This window comes from Dipodomys ordii, unplaced genomic scaffold (genome assembly GCF_000151885.1).
Source record: "Dipodomys ordii isolate 6190 unplaced genomic scaffold, Dord_2.0 Scaffold35, whole genome shotgun sequence".
NCBI classification, from domain to species: Eukaryota; Metazoa; Chordata; class Mammalia; order Rodentia; family Heteromyidae; genus Dipodomys; species Dipodomys ordii.
This window is the reverse complement of record NW_012267251.1, coordinates 7128029-7148824: the sequence shown is the minus strand read 5'-3', so window position 1 is coordinate 7148824 and position 20796 is coordinate 7128029. Positions and strand designations below refer to the sequence as shown.

Here is a 20796-nt window from a genome sequence, read left to right as displayed (position 1 = left end):
AAATATTATCACACAGAAGTTCTCAGTTATCTTCCTCAGGTTATACTTCACTGTTTCTTCTCTAAAAAGCCTTGACTAATTATTAAGTCACTGTCTTAAACAAACTTTTGTTGCCCTCTGTGTGCAGTTCAAAAACGTCTTGGTGGAGCACTTACCCTCTAACCTGACAACACCGGGGCAGTAGAAGTGAATGAGGGCAGCTAAGGCACAGCCGTCGGAGCAGTCCTTTAACAGATTTTCTACCAATGGAATGCAAGGCAGTTGCTTAAGCAATGTTTGTTCTTTCCTATAACGAGCCTGGGAGAAGGGGGAGGAGGGAGAAAAAGGGAAAGAGAAGATGGGGAAAAGGTTAAGTGCTAAGCAATATAAGTACTAAGCAATACCCAGGGAATAAATAAGAATTGTAGACTCTAAAGTACCAGTAAGAAAATATAAGCAAAGAGGAGAGTATTCACCAATATCCTTCTTTTCTAAATAATACTATAAATTATCCAAGTTAAATACACAGCAAAAGAACTGAAAGCTCACGTATGTGACAGAACATTATGAATTTACATGAAATGATATTTAGTTTATGTGCTTACAATTACAGAACAGATTTGAACACTTTGCATATAAATGCTCAGTTCTGTTCATTTGCAGATTAAAAACAATCACTTAACTTTAAAATTAAATTTTATTGAGATGGAAAGTTTTTACCTAGAAATACTAAAAGTACCACTTGAACAGAAAAAGTTATAAGAGTTATAAAAATTGAGGAATGGGAAAGTGGAGGGAGAATATTCTGTCATGTAAAAGAAATTTGGAGGTACAAAACATCACTTTGGCCAGGTGCTGGTGGCTCAAGCCTGTAATCCTAGCTACTCAGGAAGCTGAGATATGAGGATGGTGGTTTGAAGCCAGCCCATCTACAATTAACCCCTCAAAAACTGGAAGTGGCTCTGTGGCTCAAGTGGTAGAGCTCTAGCCTAGAGCACAAAGAGGCTCAGAGACAGGGACCAGGATCTGAGTTCAAGCCCCACAATCAACAAAAACAAACAAACAAACAAAACCCATCATTTGGGAAATGGTGATCCTAACAGCATAAAAGATACACTGTTTTGTCATTCAAATGTTGACCAAAAACAATCTTCAGCTATCAACCTGCTGAGTAGCTAGGATTGCAGGTGTGAGCCACCAGTGGACAGCTTACATTTTATAATTAATTTTATAATTCACCTGTGTGTGAATAAAAATAGAAAAAAATCAAATTTACTAAAAAGAACACTTAACATCTGGAGGTAAATTCAGATTTCCTTAAAATAATATCCTTCAGACAAACAGTATGAAGAATGTATTTATTCCTGTATCTCTCTTACTAGCTGGCCAAGGACAAGAATCACAATACATGTTTTCCTCTTGAATATTTTAGGAGGACCTGTTCTTATTAATCAGTGCAAGCTAGACATCTGTAATTAATGACATATTTCTAACTAGATAGTGTGCCTATGTTCAGAAATAATTACACATACAACACAGTTTCTTTTATTACAATTTTTACAGAAAATTTCTCCATTTGCTTATAGGAGACAGTTTAAAAATAAACTATGTGGTAGAGCGCTTGCCTTGCATGCATGAGGCCCTGGGTTCAATTCCTCAGCATCACATAAGCAAAAAGAAAAAAGCCGGAAGTGGCGCTGTGGCTCAAGTGGTGGAGTGCTAGTCTTGAGCTGAAGAGCTGAGGGACAGTGCCCGGGCTCAGAGTTCAGGCCCCACGACCGGACCCGAAAAAAAAAAAATGAAAAAAAAAAAAAACTATGAAAAGGGAGGAGGAAAGAGAAGAGCAGGAGGTGAGCAGAGAAAGGAAACCAAGAAAGAAGAAATCAGCCAGTAGATCTTCTAGCCCTAAGCTATTTTCCACATTTCTAATGCATTGCTCCAGATCCTCACCACTTTTCCTTGCTTATTCAGAATCAAGACTGGGCTCAACTGAGTGGCCAGGTCAGAACTGGACTTAACTAATGAATAAAGGACTGAGTTGTATGCTGTTATTTCCTTCTGCCAAGCAGCACGCTGGACAGAGGATGTGTGTGTGTTTGTATGTGCTAATAATACGTGTCTGTGGTTTAGACTTGACAATCAAATCAGACAATTACAACTGCCATGCCCTACACTTTCTTGAAAATTACAAGTAAATCAACATGAAAACTGAAGTTATATATAATTCTCAAGACAGTTTATTTATAGTTGACAAAAGTTACACAGAACCTTTTATATTTGGGCATGCCATATGATTTACAAACACATTGCATGGAATGTTTCCTATTCTTTCTACAAATTTGAAAATTTGGCATTCAAAAAGAAGTCCGTATTTTCTATATGTCAACATTTATAGCATATTTTTATTACTAATGTTGTGAAATAGTTCTTACATGGTTTAACCCAGCCCCTTCAAGCCTTATTTAAAATAGTACTCCTTCAAGTCCAATCAGAATTCAATATAGTTTAGGTCCAATACTGGTGAGGGCACAGAGAAAGTTTTGCTTTCCTTTTCAGTCACAAAAAAAGTGAAGTACCCTCTACAATTCTAGCAAAAAGATAAATTAGAGGTAATTCACACATAAATGCAAATTCATCTTCACTAAAATGATTAAAATTGCTGAGACTCTGCAGCCCTCAGGCTGTCTCTGTTGGTTACTAAGTCACTGATGGCATGTGAATAGTCTATTAAGATCAGTGAAAAGATGCTCATTCTCTAAGTCATTAAAAATTTTTAAATTCTAACTTTGTCTAGATCTATTGTCTTTGATTTTACATTCTGATCAGATACTTTAAAATCCAATTGCTATTCAGTGATAGAATTACAATAAACAACTCTACCAGCAAGACATAAACGATACCGTTCTACAAATGGATTCTGGAGAACAAGTTGAAATAGGTGGGTAAACTTACTGGAACCAGTTTCCAAAACCATTTGGAAGGAGACTTCAGAGGAAGCAGCAGAAAAAAAGGGGGAAAGCAAAAGGTAAAGGGAAAAATTCATCAGCATTATCATCAATAAACAAATTTTAGCAGAGTTTTTGATAGTGGAGTCCCAAGTTTATAGTTCTCATAACATTTCTCATATGTAAATTAATAATTTAGTTAAAAACATATAGGTTTCTAATAAGAAAGACCAGCAGCCCCTTCTCCACCCTCTTTTTTTCCCATAGCAAAACTCGTTTTAGGATACCTAGGATATGCTGTATATTTTGGCAGAAAAGAATTTCGTTTCTGAGATCAGACTGAAAATAAATCCATATTGTAAAAGAAAAGAACAAAGACTCTAGGGCTAGAATTATAATCAGAAATTTTAAACAGAATTAGACCAACTCCAATCTTTATGAAGGGAAAAGAAGAAGATCATTCTAATAAGTGAAAGTACAGAGCAAATAGCAAAGTAGTAGAATTGACTGAAAATAATAAGTGACAATAAATTTTCTATCTAGAGATACCCAAAAGAATATAAATTTTCCCTTTCTAGTCAGTTGAGGGGCTTGAACTCAAGGCCTGGGCACTGTCCCTGAGCTTTTTCACTCAAGTCTAGTATCTACTACCTTGAGCCACCACACTGCTTCTGGTTTTCTGGTGGTTAATTGGAGATAAGAGTCTCACAGACTTTCCTACCCAGGCTGGCTTCAAACTGTGATACTCAGCTCTCAGTCTCCTGAGTAGCTACGATCGCAGGCATGAGCCACCGGCATCTGGCATAATTTTTCTTTAATGAACACAGTAAGATACAGTGACTCATACCTCCTCAGGAGGAGGAGATGGAAGGGGGAGATCAAGGCTTGAAGTCTGCCCAGGCATAAACGTTCAAGAGACTCCATCTCAACCAATAGCTGGGAAGGTGGCACATGCTAGCTAGCGTGGACGCACGATGGCTGGGCGCAGCGGTGTGTGACTATCATAACCCCCGCAAAGAGAAGCAGTGAGGACGGCAGTCCAGGACAACCCAGAAATAAATCAGACTCTGCCTTGAAAATAATCAATGTGCCGGTCCTCCAAAGCTAAAACCTCTAATCCTAGCTATTTCAGAGGCGGAGGTAATGGGGATTTTGGTTTAAAGCCAGTCTCCCAGATTTAGATTAACCAGCAAATCTGGAAGTGAAGCTAAGGCTCAACTGATAGAACACCAACTGCAAGCAAAAAAGCTGAGCAAGAACTCAAGGCCTTTAGTTCAAGCTTCCATACTGACATACACACACAAAAAGTGGAATAATTTATTCTGCGAGAATATGTCTTTTGTTTGTTTTGTGTGTGCCAGTCTTAGGGCTTGAACTCAGGTTAGTGATCTACCATTTAAACCATAGCTCTACTTCCATCCTTTTGGTGGTTAATTGGAGATAAGAATCTCGTGGACTTTCTTGTCCAGGATGGCTTTGAACTGTGATCCTCAGATTTCAGCCTCCTGAGTAGCTAAGACTACAGGTGTAAGCCACCAGTGCCTGCCAAGAGTACATTTCTTCATAAGATATATGTTTCTTTATCATGTACACTTGTACATGAAGATGTAAATACTATGTGTTAAATAAAACCCACAGTCATGTGTTTATTCATTCAACATTGTTCAGTTAGTAAGGGCAACTGCATGAGGCCTAAGAGCTATAAAAGAGTTATCATGGTATAATTGAAATACTGTCTAAATTCCAGTTTTTGTAAATGTTATTCAATCTGTTTGTTCGAAACACAAATGATATTTTTTCCCACAGAAATATTTATTGAGTCCAACATTACATACAAAATCCCTATTTGTTTTTTTATTTTTTTTATTGTGAAAATACTGTACAGAGGGGTTACAATTAAATGGACAAGATAATGAGTACATTTCTTATCAAGCATTGTAGCCTCCTCCTTTGTTTCCCCTTCCCATCCCCTCCTCCCCACACCAAAGTTGTAAAGTTCGTTTTCAACATATAAAATCCCTATTTGCTTATAATGTATATCTAGTAATACAGAACTTATTATACATAATAAACAAGATTCCTCTGGAAAATTCCATTAGTATTATAACTGAGAATGATAGCACCTTAGTTTCATTCTTACCCAGGGCTACACTGTAAGCTCTCCTACATTATGGAAAAGAGAGAAGGAGGGAAACCGACAGGAGAGGATGGAGAAGGTGAGAGTGGAGGGACAGGAACATGAAATATGTAATCTGGGGTGAGAGGGAAAGGAGATTTATATTCTAATCAACCTTTAGGGGAAAGAACTCCAACAAAGATGAACGATTCAGCACAGAGTAGTGGGGAGAAGGTCTATGAACAATGATAACTTCTTATACTATATGTGCTTAGAAATCACCCTTCATGCTATAAGACATAAAATATACTCTATGTTGCTGAAAGTGTATTTTTGATCCAAGTACATGAAAAAGAATCAGTTTCAAAGAGAGAAACTTAGCTGGACACTAGCAGCTGCACCCCTGCAATCTCAGCTACTCAGGAGACTGACCTAGGAGGATCACAGTTCAAAACCAGCCCAGGCAAGAAAGTCTGTGAGATTCTTATCTCTAATTAATCATACAAAAAAGCTAGAAGTGCTAGCCTTGAGCAAAAGAAACACAGGAACAGCACGTAGGCCCTAAGTTCAAGCCCCAGGACCAGCACAAAAAGAAATGTTAAAGACTACATCTAAAAGACTAAGTCTTTTCCAATGAAGCATATCAAACAACTTTAAGTTCCAAGAATATCATTAGAAAGGTTGGTCTTTACATTTAAAATTATTTTCTTGTTGTTTTATTCATTTTTCCAACACTATTATTACCAAAAAGTTTCAGAATTAAGTTCCAGTCATTAATAATTTTTTCACAGTATCACCTTATAAGCCTTCATTTGGTATTCCTATTCAGTGTTTATGATGTCGTTTCCTAGAGTACAGTCAACAATACTGAAAATTTTAATAAATCTAACTATTAATATTTCCACAAGTAAGACCTATAAGTGAATATACATAGACGTACGCACATGCAGGGTTTTATACCTTTTGACCTCCTGGAGCTTCAACTGTGTGAGGGTCTTTCATTTTCTGTTCTTGTTCCATTATGTCTTTCAAATGCTCATTTACCTTAAAATATAAAAACATGAATTCAAATTATAACAATTCAAATGTAACAATGAACAAGATGTACTTTAATATGTCTGGTCAGATCTCTGAGCTCAAATATGATTACCACACAAGTGAAGAAAATGGCATTTTAACAACCAGGAAAAAAACCTTAAGAACTATTTGATGCTGTAAAAATAAAAAAGAATTAATAATACAAATTTTAATATTGAAGAGGTAAGAGTACTAAGTGAAAAAATTTTAATCTATTTTAGAACTGGTAAATGAAAATTGTTTTACTAAAGTTAACCAAGTTCATTATTATCAACAAACACTGTAAATGCATTCATTAGCAGTGATTTCACAGACACCAATGTTTCGTGGGAGAGTTTTACTGAGTCAAAAAGCCACAGTTGAGAGACAAAATTCTACACTTGAAAATGCTTCTCAGGAGAAGGCCTAATTTAACACCTTTTGGATTATTCAATATTCAGATAGCCCATAATCCAAAAAAGCATAAAAAACTTTAAGTAACCTTGTATATAAACTATTTCTTGAAAACACTTTGCACAAATTTTGACTTCAAATTGTAAGGTCACTGTGGTAACAGTAAGTAAAACTTATAATGACATTTCTAGAGGACATTAATGCCCTTGGCCACCAACAGAAACAAAGTGGGGAGAAAGACCGAGTGTGTGTGTGTGTGTGTGTGTGTGTGTGTGTGTGTGTGTGTGTGTGTGTGTGTGTGTGTGTGTGTGTGTGTGTGTGTTAAAGTCAGCTTTTTACTATAAACTTTTCTAATTATATTTTATCAAGCATTTCTAGGTGTTTATAACAGTCTGACACAGTGAGAAAATCACTAACATGTTCTGCTTTGGTACACGCCTTATAAGGAAGTTTTACAACCTCTGCACATCATTTAAGCACTCCATATGTACTATGTACCAGTGACAGGCAAGGAATACAGGACCAAAATATGGGAAGGTTTATCACCTTTTGTCTTTCCTTGCTTCCCTCCTTTTTATGTTTTCATTCCCTTTTTTTCCTTGGAGAAAGAAACCCTTTTCCAGTTCGCCACTAAGTAGCTGTAACTGGTTTGCCAATTTGGAAATCATTTTAATGATTTTTCTAAAAAATAGTTTTTACTCAATTTTATTCACAAAACAAAACCAGTCACAAATCAACATTTTAATGCATTGTTCATTAACTACATTTACTGAATGCCAATTGTGTGTCTGGTTAGAATAGAGCCAAAATGGTTCTTGAAACAAGGGAACCGGGAGACTTCAGAAAAGAAGGTTGTTTCCTAAAGACCTCTGCTATACAGTCTGAATGTTTATCCCTCCAAAGCCATACACTGAAATACTTGGTGCGACAGTAACAAGTGGAGGGAGCTTTTGAGAAGGAAGATGTCATGAGGCTTTGCCCTCCCAGATGAGATCAGTGCATTCAAGAGGTTGAAGGAAGAGCCCTGATCTTCCTGTCATGTGAACATGGACACAAGAAGCCAGCATCTTTGAAGCAGAGAGCTCACTGTGAATATGCTGATACTTGGATCTTCCACTTCCTAGCTTCCAGAACTGTGAGAAATAAGTTCTGCTAGGGACAGACTAAGAGATAACTAACTGTAATCTGAGACCAGAGAAAAAGAGCCTAACCAAAATAAGTGAAGAGGAAAGAGGAAGTCTAGACAGAACATGAAAAACACCAGCAAAGCCCCAGTGGTACCAAAAAATCCCTGGTACCTAAATAACTGAATGAAGAAAGGTAAGAGGAGAGCACAGTAAAATAAAAAAGAGAACTTACAGGATGAGACTGGAAAGAGGTAGGAGTAAACCATGAGAGGTTCACAAAATAATAACTCCTGTGTTATCTCTACTTAATAACCAGTAAAATCTTGGATTTAGTTTTTAGGTTTTTATGTTTAAATTCATTTTAGCTACAAACGCTGAAAACTATTTCAACCACATCATATCCCCTTTCTGTAAGTTTCTTTTAGACTCAGGATGCATTATTCAAGAGCAGAAAAGGCGGTGAGATTCAAAGGGGCTAAAATAAAAGTCTGAAAAAGAAAACACATAGTAAGCTTGAGATAGCAGGGTAAAGTAGTACTAGGAACGGATAATGACTCGGGGGCCCGTAAATGGAGCCAGGAAAAAATACTCTTGAGGTTGAGATTAAATCAAATGATTCAAAACTTCATCTAAAAATTGACCAGGTTGGGTTATGGCTATAAAAATTCTAAAATGTTCCTTATTAAATTACTTTATCTTTGTGTAAGTGTCTGAAGTGCTAAAGCTGTCTAGCTATTCTGTAATTTGGACTACTTACTAGTTTAGTAAATGTTGACTAAACATCATATCATATAACCAAACCTCCTGATGATCTAAGACCTTAAACTAAAAAGAAAGATGGGTATGGTGCCTATTCACATAGACTATTCGAGTAGGGTGTAATATAGATTAAAAAGAAAACAAAAACCAATGATTCAGTAATTAGCAACTCTGAAAAGTGCTACGCAAGGAAAAAAAACTGTTAAAAGCATAAAACTAAGGTTGGCAGATGCCTACTTTAATACGATTGTGGAAAAAAGTGCTACCCAAGTCGAGAAGTGATGGAGCAGAGAAGCACCAAGCCATGCGGTGAGTTGGGAGATGAGCTGCCTACGAGCAGTAAACATCATGCTCAATGGTCCAGGGGTGAGAAAGGCCACACAGCTGGAATGAAGTAAGAGAAATGAGAAAGAGACGGTGGCCATGAGCCTTGGATGGCGAAGTGCACAGAGGTCAGATCAGATGGTTCCAGATTGTAATAAATGTTACTTCTTATTCAAATACAAAGTAAGGCCCCCAAAAGTATTAAGTAAAAGGATGACATGATATGATCCAAGCTGCAGTATAAAAAGAAACTGGGAGCATTCCAGTTCTGATAATAGCTTATTCCACAATTATCATGTATTCAACTATTAGGCATGTATCATGCAAAACCTCTGGACAAAATATAAAATATAAATTCTGGAAAAAATATAAAATAGTGGCTCTGGGCAAAAAAGGCCAGGCTGCATACAGAGCTTAGTGGTAAGAGTATATGAAGTTCTGGGTTCAGTTCCAAGCATCAAACATATATATTATTTGCATGTGTGTATTAAAAAAAACTCATCTCCAATTAACCACCAAAAAACTAGGAAGTGGTGCAGTGGCTCAAAGTAATGGAGCACTAGCTTTGAGAAAAAGAGTTCAGGGACAGTGTTCAGGCTCTGAATTCAAGCCCCACGACCAATAAATAAATAAAATCTACTGAAGGACCTCCACTGAATGAACTCATGTTTATATGGCCTTTGTCACTATTCAAATAGTGCACAGTACTTGAAAGTGAGCAGAAAACTGTAATTCTGTTGGCTTGAGAAATCTGATAGTGTCACAGTGAATGGATATTGAGGAAAACTATCCTAAGAGGGATGGATATGTAATTGGGGAAGACACAAAGTCTGCAGGTAAAGTAATCTCAGATTTATTTTTTTCTGAGCTCCATGAATGCATAAGAAATACTCCAAGGAGCTGAGGGAACAAAAAGAATGTTAACTAAAGAAGCTATCGTGGCAGGCAAGGCAGTCACGTCCCTCAAACAGAGGGGGGCATGGTGAACACCGAGGGGTTCCACTTTGAAACTTCACAAGAATTACATGGGTTTTATAGGTAAAGACTGAGTTTAAGGAGAGACAAGCATGCACTGGATGTGTCTGCATGGAAGCATTACCTGACCCAACGCAGCTGAGGTGGTAGGGTGCCTACCAAAGCATGTAAAGAATCGTATAGCAAGTTCAAATCTAGTCTTGAACCTAAAACAAAATAATTCAAGTAGAACACACAACTTCAGCTTTCAATCTGACTTAAAGCAAAAGTAATCAAGTGGCAATGAATAATTTAAAAATTCACTTTTTCAGGGCTGGGAAGGTGGCTCAGTGGTAGAGCGCTTGTCTTGCATGCCTGAGGCCCTGGGTTCGATTCCTCAGCACCACATAAGCAAAAAGAAAAAAGCCGGAAGTGGCGCTATGGCTCAAGTGGCAGAGCGCTAGCCTTGAGCTGAAGAGCTGAGGGACAGCGCCCAGGCCCAGAGTTCAAGCCCCACGACTGGACCAAAAAAAAAAAAATTCACTTTTTCGCTGGGCACCAGTGGCTCACACCTATAATTCTAGCTACTTAGGAGATTGAGATCTGAGGATTGAGGTTTGAAGACAGCCCAGGCAGGAAAGTCTGTGAGATTCTTATCTCCAGTTAACCATTCAGAAAATGGGAAGTGGTGCGGTAGCTCAAGTGGTAGAGCGCTAGCCTTAAGCTGAAGAGCTGAGGGACAGCGCCCAGTACCAGAGTTTAAGCCCCATGACCAACAAAAAAAAAAATCACTTTTTCTAGTTAGTAGATTCATTTTTACTTATGTTGAGTATAATCCTACCTTATTTATCCAGTACATGACAGCATCCTCAATATCATAGGGCAGATCTGTGGCTTGAAAAAAGGCTGAATACTGTTGAGCACACCCAATCACTTTTTCTATGCTGACCATCTCTACAGTGTAAGCCATCATCAGGGTGTCTATCATGGCCAAATGCGCACTCTGAAAATAAAACAGAACAAACAATTAGAACTACACTTAGGAATAAGAAAACATATAGCTAACTAGACCAATATTAATACATTATTCAAATATTTATTAAGAATCTATGTTAAGATATTTATAATATTCTTTTACAAAGTTTCCACAATCCTGTCTTTCCCATTTATGACTGCCATGAACATTTATTCACATAGATAGCAATAAGCACACAAAAATTGCTGTTCAACATTATTAATCATCAGGAAAATACACATCAAAATCATACTGAGCTATCACTGCAAATCCAATAATTGCACACCTGTTATTCTCAGCAATTGGGGAGCATAATTATAGGGATTTCAGTAAGGCAGGCCCTAGGATAAAGCAAGACACTACCTCAAAAAGAAAACAATGCAGAGGCTGGGAAGGTGGCTCACTGGTAGAGTGCTTGCCTAGCATGCACAAGGCCCTGGGTTCAATTCCTCAGCACCACATAAGCAGAAAAAAAGCCAGAAGTGGAGCTGAGGCTCAAATGGTAGAACACTAGCCTTGAGCTGAAGAGCTCAGGGACAGCACCAGGCCCAGAGTTCAAGCCCCATGACGGACAAAAATAAATAAATAAATAAATAAATAAGGCAAAAAGGGCTGGCAAAAAAAATCATAACCACAAATATATAATCACCCTCACAAATATAATCACCATCATTACAATCAATTTTAGAATATTGTTCTCACTTCAGAAAGAAACTTTGCATACCCACACCCCCCTAAGCCCTAGCTGGACCCCTAGCTCTAAGCAACCAGTAACTTATCTTCTTTGTATATTTTATATTTTCCCATTCTAGACATTTCATATAAATGTAATCACATATATGTATGTGTGCATTATCATGTTGACATGTCATATTAAATATAAATTGAATCACGTGTATGTATCATATACACACATATGTATACGAACATATGAAGGTTTTTTGTTTTTGTGGTATTTGGGCTTGAACACAGGTCTTTGCACTTGCTAGACAGGCATTTTTTTTTGCCACTCCTGGGGCTTGAACTCAGGGCCTGGGCACTGTCCCTAAGCTTCTTTTGCTGAAGGATAGCACTCTACCACTTGAGTCACAGCACCACTTCTAGCCTTTTCTGTTTATGTGGTACTGAGGAATCAAACTCAGGGTTTCATGCATGGTAGGCAAGCACTCTACCACTAAGCCACATTCCCAGCCCTTTTTGTGTTATTTAGAGTATACTCATAAAATGTTTGAGTCAGAGCTCTACCACTTGAGCCACAGCGCCACTTCTGATTTGTTCTGCTTATGTGGTGCTGAGGAATCAAACCCAGGGCCTCATGCATGCAAGGCAAGCACTCTACCACTGAGCCACCTTCCCAGCTGTTTCAGTCATTTCTAAGAAAGTTAAAATACTGACATACCAATTGCTAAGTATAAATGCAAATAATCTTGGCTTAAATTCTACAGACAATCAACATAGTTGGGTCTATTAAACGTCTTGTCACACACTGAAAAACTGCTTTGGGAAGGCTCATATTTACAGCAATTATAAAATGTGTATTCATGGGCTGGGGGGACAGTGGCTCAGTGGTAGAGCGCTTGCCTTGCACGCATGAGGCCCTGGGTTCGATTCCTCAGCACTACATACACAGAAAAAAAAAAAAAGCTGGAAGTGGCACTGTGGCTCAAGTGGTAGAGCGCTAGCCTTGAGGTGAAGAGCTGAGGGACAGCGCCCAGGCCCAGAGTTCAGGCCCACGACTGGACCCAAAAGACAAACAAACAATAACAACAACAAAAAAAAAACCATAAAATGTGTACTCATAGATTTTTGGTACAGCAAGCAATTCAGATTGCTTTCTTGCTGGGCACCAGTGGCTCACACCAGCAATCCTACTCAGGAGACAGATTTGAGGATCATGGTTTGAAGCCTATCCAGGCAAGAAAGCTTGTGAGACTGATTAAGCACCAAAAAAGCCAGAAGTGGAGTTGCAGCTCAACCATCTGACCAGAAGATTGCTTTCTTTAGTTTTCAACAGAATTAGGATTTACAAAGAAAATTAACTAGTCTAAACAAATATATATAATACATTTATGTATCTCTTTCTTTAGTTTTGATGGTGACACTTGGGTTTTGATTCAGTCTCTCGAGCTTGCTTGTTTCAAGACTTGCACTCTATCACTTGAGCTATACATACTCCCAGTCCTGCTTTTTTGCTGGTTATTTTGGAGAGAGTATAACAAACTTTTCTGCCTAGGCTGGCCTTGAACCTCAAGCCTAGAGATCTCAGCTTCCTGAGTTACTAGGATTACATGCATGAGTAAATAATGATTATACACAAGCCACAAGTGCCTGGCTTAAGCTGTCTTTTTGATTAACTATCCAAAATGGAAAGGTGGGCTCAATGGTAAATTCCAGTGGACATTTAAGAAGAAACTTTATCAATTCTCTGTGATCTCTTTCAGAGGCTTGAAGCACAGAGAATACTTGGTACTTCATTCTATGAAGCTGGCATAACCCCAATGTTAAAATTAGACTAGGATATAACTAGAAAAGAAAAACACAGATCAGTTTCTCTTATAAACACAGATACAAAAATCCTCAACAAATGTTAACAAAATAAATTAACAACATATTAAAAGAATTATATACCATGGCCATATGGAATTTATCCTACATAAGTAAGACCAGGCCAATAGTTGAAAATCAATTAATACAATTCCTCAGACATCAACAGGCTAAAAACAGAAATCACAGAATAATGTCAGCAGATGGGGAAATAAAGCACAACAAAATATAATACCTATTTGTGAGTTAAAAAAAAAACACTCTTTGGAAACTCGAAATAGAGGGAAACTTTCTCAAGTTGATAAAGAATACCTACTGGGATCTATTAACATCATACTTAATAGTAAAAAATGAGAGGTGTTCCCATTGAGATTAGGAATAAGGCAAAGTCTAGGAAGGAAATAAAAGGTATAGAGATTTGGAAGGAAAAAAAATAAAGCTATCTTTCTCCATTGGTATAATTATGTGGAAAATGTAAAACAAATTTTAAAAAGAGCTCTTATAATTGATATGACTACAACAAGGTTACAGAATTTTAAGTTAAGCATGTAAGTCAATCACATTCCAATACAGTCCCTTAAATCTGAAATATGTCAGCATAAATCTAAGAAGACATACATAGTATCTATGAGGGAAACTACAAAACACTGATAAATGAAATAAAAGAACTACATAAAGAGGCATATGCTATACCCATGGACAGAAAAACTCAACATTGTCAGACATCAGTTCTTTCTGGATTGGGATCAAATGCATTCCCAATCAAAATTCTTCGAATTATTTTATGTCTTCTGGTGGCACTGGGATTTGAACTCAGGGCTTCACACTTGTTAAGCAGATGTTCTACTGCTTAAACCAAATCCCTGGCACATTTTGCTCTGGTTATTTTTGACAGAGTCTTGTTTTTTGCCCAAACCAACCTGGATCTTGATACTCCTATTTATGCTTGCTAATATAGCTAGAATAACAGGTGGAAAACACTATGCCCAACTACTCTGTTGAGATGGGGTCTCACAAGTTTTTGAACAGGCCTAGCCTGTTACCATGATCCAACTGATCTCGACCTCCTTTGTAGCTAGGATAGTAGATATGAACCACCTTGTCCAGCTATTGGTTGGGGAGAAGTCTCACATACTTTTTGCCTGGGCTCCTCCTGATCTCCACCTCCCCACACAGCTAGGAGTAGAGACATGAGACATTAACAGTTAGCACTTGCAAATTCTCTTGTGAATTTCCAAATTTATCTGAAGTTACACAGAAAGACAAATAACCAGGACAGTAAATGGAGAACTGAAAGAGAACAGAGTTGGGAGAACTGACTGCCTGACTGGGAGACTCGGTGTAACGCTGTAGTAATCAAGACAGTGAGAAACTGGCCAAAGAATGCACAGACTCACAGAACAGAGAGCCAAGAGACAGACCCACACATGTATCTTCAACAACTGATCTTTGACAGAGGAACAAAGGCAAAAGTGCAATGAAAGTTTCTGTAACACAACATGCTGGAACAACAAGACATCCACATGAAAAAAAGAAAGAAGACCAATCTGTCTTATACCCTTACAAAGATGAATCAGAACAGGTAACAGACCTAAAGGTAGGAAGAATTCAAAACTACAAAAGGATAGCATAGGAGGAGACACCACTAACTGAGGTGGGCTTGTCCAAGGCCTCAGCAAGGCATGGGTGAGCTTCAGACTCTAGGTTCCAGGAGGAGAGAGGATGGGGTAGAGGACGTGGGTTTGATGGTGCTCAGCCCCAGCTGTGGAGGAGCTGTGTGCCCCAGTAATCAGCCTGCTGACAATTGTGGTCTAGAGGGCTGTGGTGCAAGGCTAGTTTCGCTGCTACGAGCAGGGTCTCCAGCAGCAAAGGCAGCACATAAGCTCTTCCTAAAATTGAACGAGTTTATGCCCGGTGAAACCCAATTTTATTTGGGTAGGAGATGTGGACACCTAAGTGTACAACTCAAAAACAAGAGTGACTCCTGGTGGCAAATGGAACAAAACCAGAGTAATCAGGGAAAAAGAAACACGAATCTATCCATGAAAACAGAGACGTGGTCAGAGCCAAATTCTGAAGCAACTGTCCTGCCCACTGCACATAAACCCCAGTATACTGTATCACTAATGAAGAGTAAGTGAATCCGGGCTCTTGAAGAAAAAAAAGGTAATAGGAGAAAATGTAAACAATCCTGTGTTTGCAGTGTGTGTGTGTGTGTGTGTGTGTGTGTGTATGCAGTACTGGAGCACTAGCACTGAAGCTTAAACTCAGGGCCTTTTCTCTCAGCTTTTAAAAAAAATTATAGCTGGTGGTGCTCTACCACTTGAATCATGCCTTCACATCTAGCTTTTTTGCTGGTTAACTGGAGATAAGAGTCTTCCAAACAGTTAGGATTAGAGGTTGTGAGCCACCAGAGTCTATATGGCAGTATCTTCTTAAATATGTCAGAAAAATATGAAACAAGGAATTGATAAGTGGGGCTTCATTAATTTTTTTTCAGTGCAAAAAAGGACACCATCAAGCTAAACACTGGTGGTGCATGCGTGTAATCCTAGCTATTCAGGAGGTGGAGGTCTGAGGATCACGGTTCAAAGCTACCCTGCGCAGAAAAGTCTGTGAGACTCTTACCTCCAATAAACTACTCAGAAAAAGTGAGAAGTGGCGCTGTGGCTCAAGTGGTAGAGTGCTAGCCTTGAGCAAAAAGAATCTCTTAGGGATAGCTCCCAGGAAGCACTTAAAAAGAAAAAAGAAAAAAGACACTGTTGAGCTGGGAGCTGATGGCTCACACCTGTAATCTTAGCTACTCAGGAGGCTATGATCTGAGGCTCACCGCTCAAAGCCAGCCTGGGCAGGAAGGCCATGAAACTCTTATTTCCAATTAACCACCAGAAAACTGGAAGTGGCTCAAGTGGTAGAGTGCTTGCTTTGAGGTGAAGAGCCCAGGCCCAGAGTTGAAGCCCTACAACCAACAACAACAACAACAAAAAGACACTATCAAAGAATAAAAGACAAACTAGAGGCTGGGAAAAAAATTTGTGAAAGACCTATTTCATATGAACTGCTACTTGATCTCTCTAATTTAGAATAAGAAAAAAAATCCAATTTAAAAATAGCCCCGGTCCTTGAATCTGGGTGGTCTTGAGCCTTGTCTTCTTCACAAAGTGACGTGTGACTTCCCAAGCTAGATCTAAAGCGCTTCCACTTCTGCTGTTTCCACTTTGACGCTGCCCGTTGTACCATCATGTGACAAGCTCCCTGGAGGATGAGAGGCCACAGGGAAGAGAAGCAGAGCCTTCCAGACAACATCTAGTCAACTGCCAGACAGAGCAGCCATCTTTGACTCCCAGCTTCAGCTGAGCCTCCCACTGGAGGCCTGCACCCTTAGAAGTGAGATTAAGAGAAGCCACAGAGCTGGAATCTTCAGAGCTAACCCAGCTGAGCTCCACTCAGATTGCTTGTGAACAAGTAAATACTCTTGTTTTAAGCAATGAAGTTTGTACAGTGGTTTGTTATGTAGCAAAAATTAATGAATCCAATTTTATATATAGTTTTACTTTCACTTAAACAGTTTGAAGGACCAAAGTCATGCTTTTACACATTCCTTTATGGTACATATTTGGATCCTGGCACTAAGGACTTTCTATTTATGCTTGCCAAACCACTATTCAAATGGTGAGATTTTCCTTGGAAAGGAAGGAAGCTAGCAGCACATAAATAGCAAACAATATGACTGAACAAGATAAGGTTATACTTTCAGTAGCTTTCTTCTTGAAATACAGTAAGGAAAAGCACTTTGCATTAGCAGTGTAAAATTAGAGCAAAAGTATGTGATAAACTTTTAATAATTAAAATTCTGAAAGTCTTCCTCCCCGCTCAGCATGGCATTTGGAATATTCGCAGAAGAAATAAGAACTGAAGCCAGTAAGTTTCATGGTGTTTTTTCTCAGAGGTCAATCCCTTTTCTCTGTAAATGATAAGGGAACCAGAAATAACCACCCCTCGGCCTGACGAAGCCCCCTGTGAAAGCCCATCACAGTGCAATGCAAAAGACTAGAAACAAAAATGTCGATTAGGGTGCAAAGTAATTGAAACTTTCTTCCACATTGCTGGTGGCAAAATGAAAAGTGAAACCACTCTGGAAAACTGGTTCAAAAGATTCTGAAATGTTGGAAGTTAAACACTTACATATGACTTGCCAATTCAGATCCCAGGTGTTCTATTTACCCAAAAGAAATAAAAATACATTTTTACAGAAAAATGTACACATAACTACACAGCTGCTTTAGAATATAAAAACAATACAGCTGGATGCTGTTGGCTCATGTCTGTAATCCTAGCTACTCAGGAGGCTGAGATCTGAGGATCACCCTTCAAAGCCAGCTGGGGTTAAAAAAAAAAAGCCCATGAGACTCTTATCTCCAATTAGCCTTTCTCCGGGGAAAAAAAAAGCCAGAAGTAGAGGTGTGGTTCAAGTGCTAGAGTACTAGCTATTACTCGGGAAGTTGAGATCTGATGATCAGTTTCAAAGCCAGCCTACACAGACAAATGCTTAAGACTTGTATTTCCAATTAACCAGCAAAAAGCCAGTACTAGAGGTATGGCTCAAGTGGTAGAGCCCTAACCATGAGCAAAAACTGAGTGCCAAGTGAATGTGAGACTGTAAGTTCAAAAAACAAACAATAACAACAAAAAAGCTGGACACATTAACGTCCATCAATGGGTAAATGGATAAACAAATTGTGCTATTCACAGAATAGTACTGAGAAATAAAAAGGACATGGATGAATCAAATATATGAGCAAAAGAATCAAGTAAAAAAAAAGAGCTCATACACTATATTTTCACCTATACACAACTGTAGAACAAGCAAACTCATCTGCATTGATAGAAATGAGATTACTGAGTGTCTGGGGGTGGGGAAGATGACTGATTGCAGAAGAGTTTCTGGGTGTAATAATGTTCTCTATATATCTTGATGGCAGTGGTATTTACATGAATTAGTAGTTTATTTAATTTAAAAGATTTTGGTGGTGCTGGAGATCAAACCAGGGCCCTATGCATTTAGCAAGACCCTAAAGCCCCAAACTCATCCAACTACTTCACATGGCTATATTTTAGGTAAATCTTAGGTAAATTTTTCATAAGCTCAATTTTTTAAAAGCTCTGATGGCAGGAAGTCAATGGATTTTTCAAGGCTTCATCTCCATCTATTCCATGTGGGAGCATCTTTGCATGTGGAGAAGCTATCTGCACAGAACTTAATGCAGCACTGTTTGCACTGCTAAGATAAGGAACCAACCAACCTAGGTGTCCACTGTCAGATGGATGGACAAAGAAAGTGTGGCACAGACACACAAGGGGATATTGTTCAGCCATGGGAAAGAAGGAAACGCTTGTCTTTCGCAGCAGTGTAGATGGTACTGGAGACCTTTATGTGAAGTGAAACAAATTAGGGACAGAGAGACAAATACTGCATGTTCTCCAATGTGGAAGCTACAAGGCTCATCCCAACAGAGAGTACAGATGAACAGTTACCAAGGCCTGGGAAGAATGTGGGAGAGTAGCAGATGTTCTTAGAACAGAGTTAACAAGCAACTGGATAGCAGGAACACTTCTAATGCTCCATAGCACAACAGGATAACTATGATTGATAACCATCAAATGAATGTTTCAAAATAGCTGGTAGAGAGGATCTGGAATATTTCCAACACAAATAAATGACAGGCAGTGGAGAGGCCATAGATACCAATTACCCTGTATATATGTACTGAAATGTCACACAGTATCCCATGCAATTACTGTGTCAATTGAAAGTAATTTTTTAATGTGGTCTAAGAATTTCTTAACACATAGGTATTAAGTGAAACATCAAAGTGCTCTAAAAATTTCCCAAGTGGTATAAAATTTACAGTGTTCTTATATTACTGAAGGCATTACACAGCCACAATCTGGCTATGTGATCAGCCTACAGAACAGTTTATCACATAATAAATAAAATCTTTTTTTTTTTTGTCAGCCATGTGGCTTGAACTCAGGTCTTGGACACTGTCCCTGAGCTCTTTTGCTCAAAGCTACCACTATACCACTTTGAGTCACAGGACAACTTCCAGTTTTTGAGTTGTTAATTGGAGATAAGAGTCATGGGTACTGTTTCTACCCAGGTTGCTTTCAAACCATGATGCTCAGCTCTCAGCTTCCTGAGTAGCTAAGATGACAGGCGTGAGCCATTGGCACACAGCTAGGCTAAGGATAACCTAAAAAGTCACTGCAATTATTTAAAGTATTCTCCAAAACAAGTGTCATATCAATACCTTAAGGATTAATGGAGTTGTCCATGAGTCACCAAAGACATGTTAACTGGAAAAAACATAACACAGGGACCACCAAACCCCACGAAAGACAGGCTTTTTGAAAAATCCACTGACGTAGACAATTATACCCAACAATGTCGACGTAAGTGCAAAACGCATTTTCCTAGCATGTCCTCCTAGGAACTTGGGCACGTTTTGTTTTATGAGCTTGCACGGACAGCTCAGGCTTACCCGCCACCACTCAACATAATGGCTGCTAACTTGTACCAACACTGTAAAGTGATAGTTATTGTCTCTCATTTGCTAACCAAGATAACATTCCTACTGTATTTTAACCAGTTATCTATGCTGTACTTCCAAGTATGTGTGTATTTTATAGCTTCCAGATTTGGAAGTTTTTCAGCATATTTGAATCTGGGCAAAAATTATGCTTTAAATCTCAAAAGATCTAAAACTAGCTATCCAAAATACACTGAAATATTTTTCTAACACTCAAAAATTTTGCCTGAAAGGAAGTTTGTCAGCAAATTTCCTTCAGCTGGATGTATATGAAAAAATGTGCCGGACAGCACTAGCTTATCCGAAAACAAAGAAACTCAACCACAACCCTGTGACACGATCATGGCTGTTCCCTAATTTTCTTACAGCCACAAGAAATTTTTTTTCCAGCCAGACTTCATTTCCCAAGCCCTATGTATTAAAAAGGAAAAAAAAAGGAAGATTATGATAGTTCCCATGGTAACGCTAGGTTTTTGTAAAGTACAGAGAAAATTTGCAGCCAAGTAACAGCAGGACAGTTCACAAGTGTTGAACACGGCTGGGGCAGATACTCAAGAAGCATAATGAGAAGTAGTACAGCGCCCCTCCCATCTACCAAGTATACAGAAGTCACCCATTTCCTTTTAACCACTGACTAATGCTGGCAGGCAATGCCCTGATTAACTAACAGCCAAAGAGGAGGAACTAAGAATCCAGCCTCCCTCAGTAGATGCTGGCCAGAGCCCACAGCCATGAGGAAAAGTAAAGGCGTAAGGTGGATGTCACCTCACTCACTAGGAAAGGAGTCTGAATAGATGAACCAGTGGGAGAGAACAGATGCAACGCGCCCGTAAAGGTTGTACTGTTTTTGCCACCAAATTAAATGAAAACGTAACCTAGTGATATAACTCCCAAGACAGTTTTATGCCTACTTCATGAAACTGTCAAATCTTCATTCTATTAGTTAAAAGCTGAAAAAATGTGTAAAAGGATC

The 20796-nt window shown here is 38.7% G+C and overlaps 1 protein-coding gene across 1 annotated transcript in view; it reads right to left on the bottom strand.

Annotated features, from left to right (window-relative positions):
* Positions 1 to 20796, bottom strand: part of Camsap2 (calmodulin regulated spectrin-associated protein family, member 2) — a 75210-nt gene that overhangs the window by 28484 nt on the left and 25930 nt on the right. Inside the window, exons 3-5 of the mRNA XM_013017459.1 lie at positions 10516 to 10677; positions 6001 to 6084; positions 156 to 297 (exon numbers count right to left, since the gene is read on the bottom strand). Coding sequence (XP_012872913.1) covers positions 156 to 297; positions 6001 to 6084; positions 10516 to 10677 — 388 coding nt within the window. The remainder of the gene's footprint in view (positions 1 to 155; positions 298 to 6000; positions 6085 to 10515; positions 10678 to 20796) is intronic.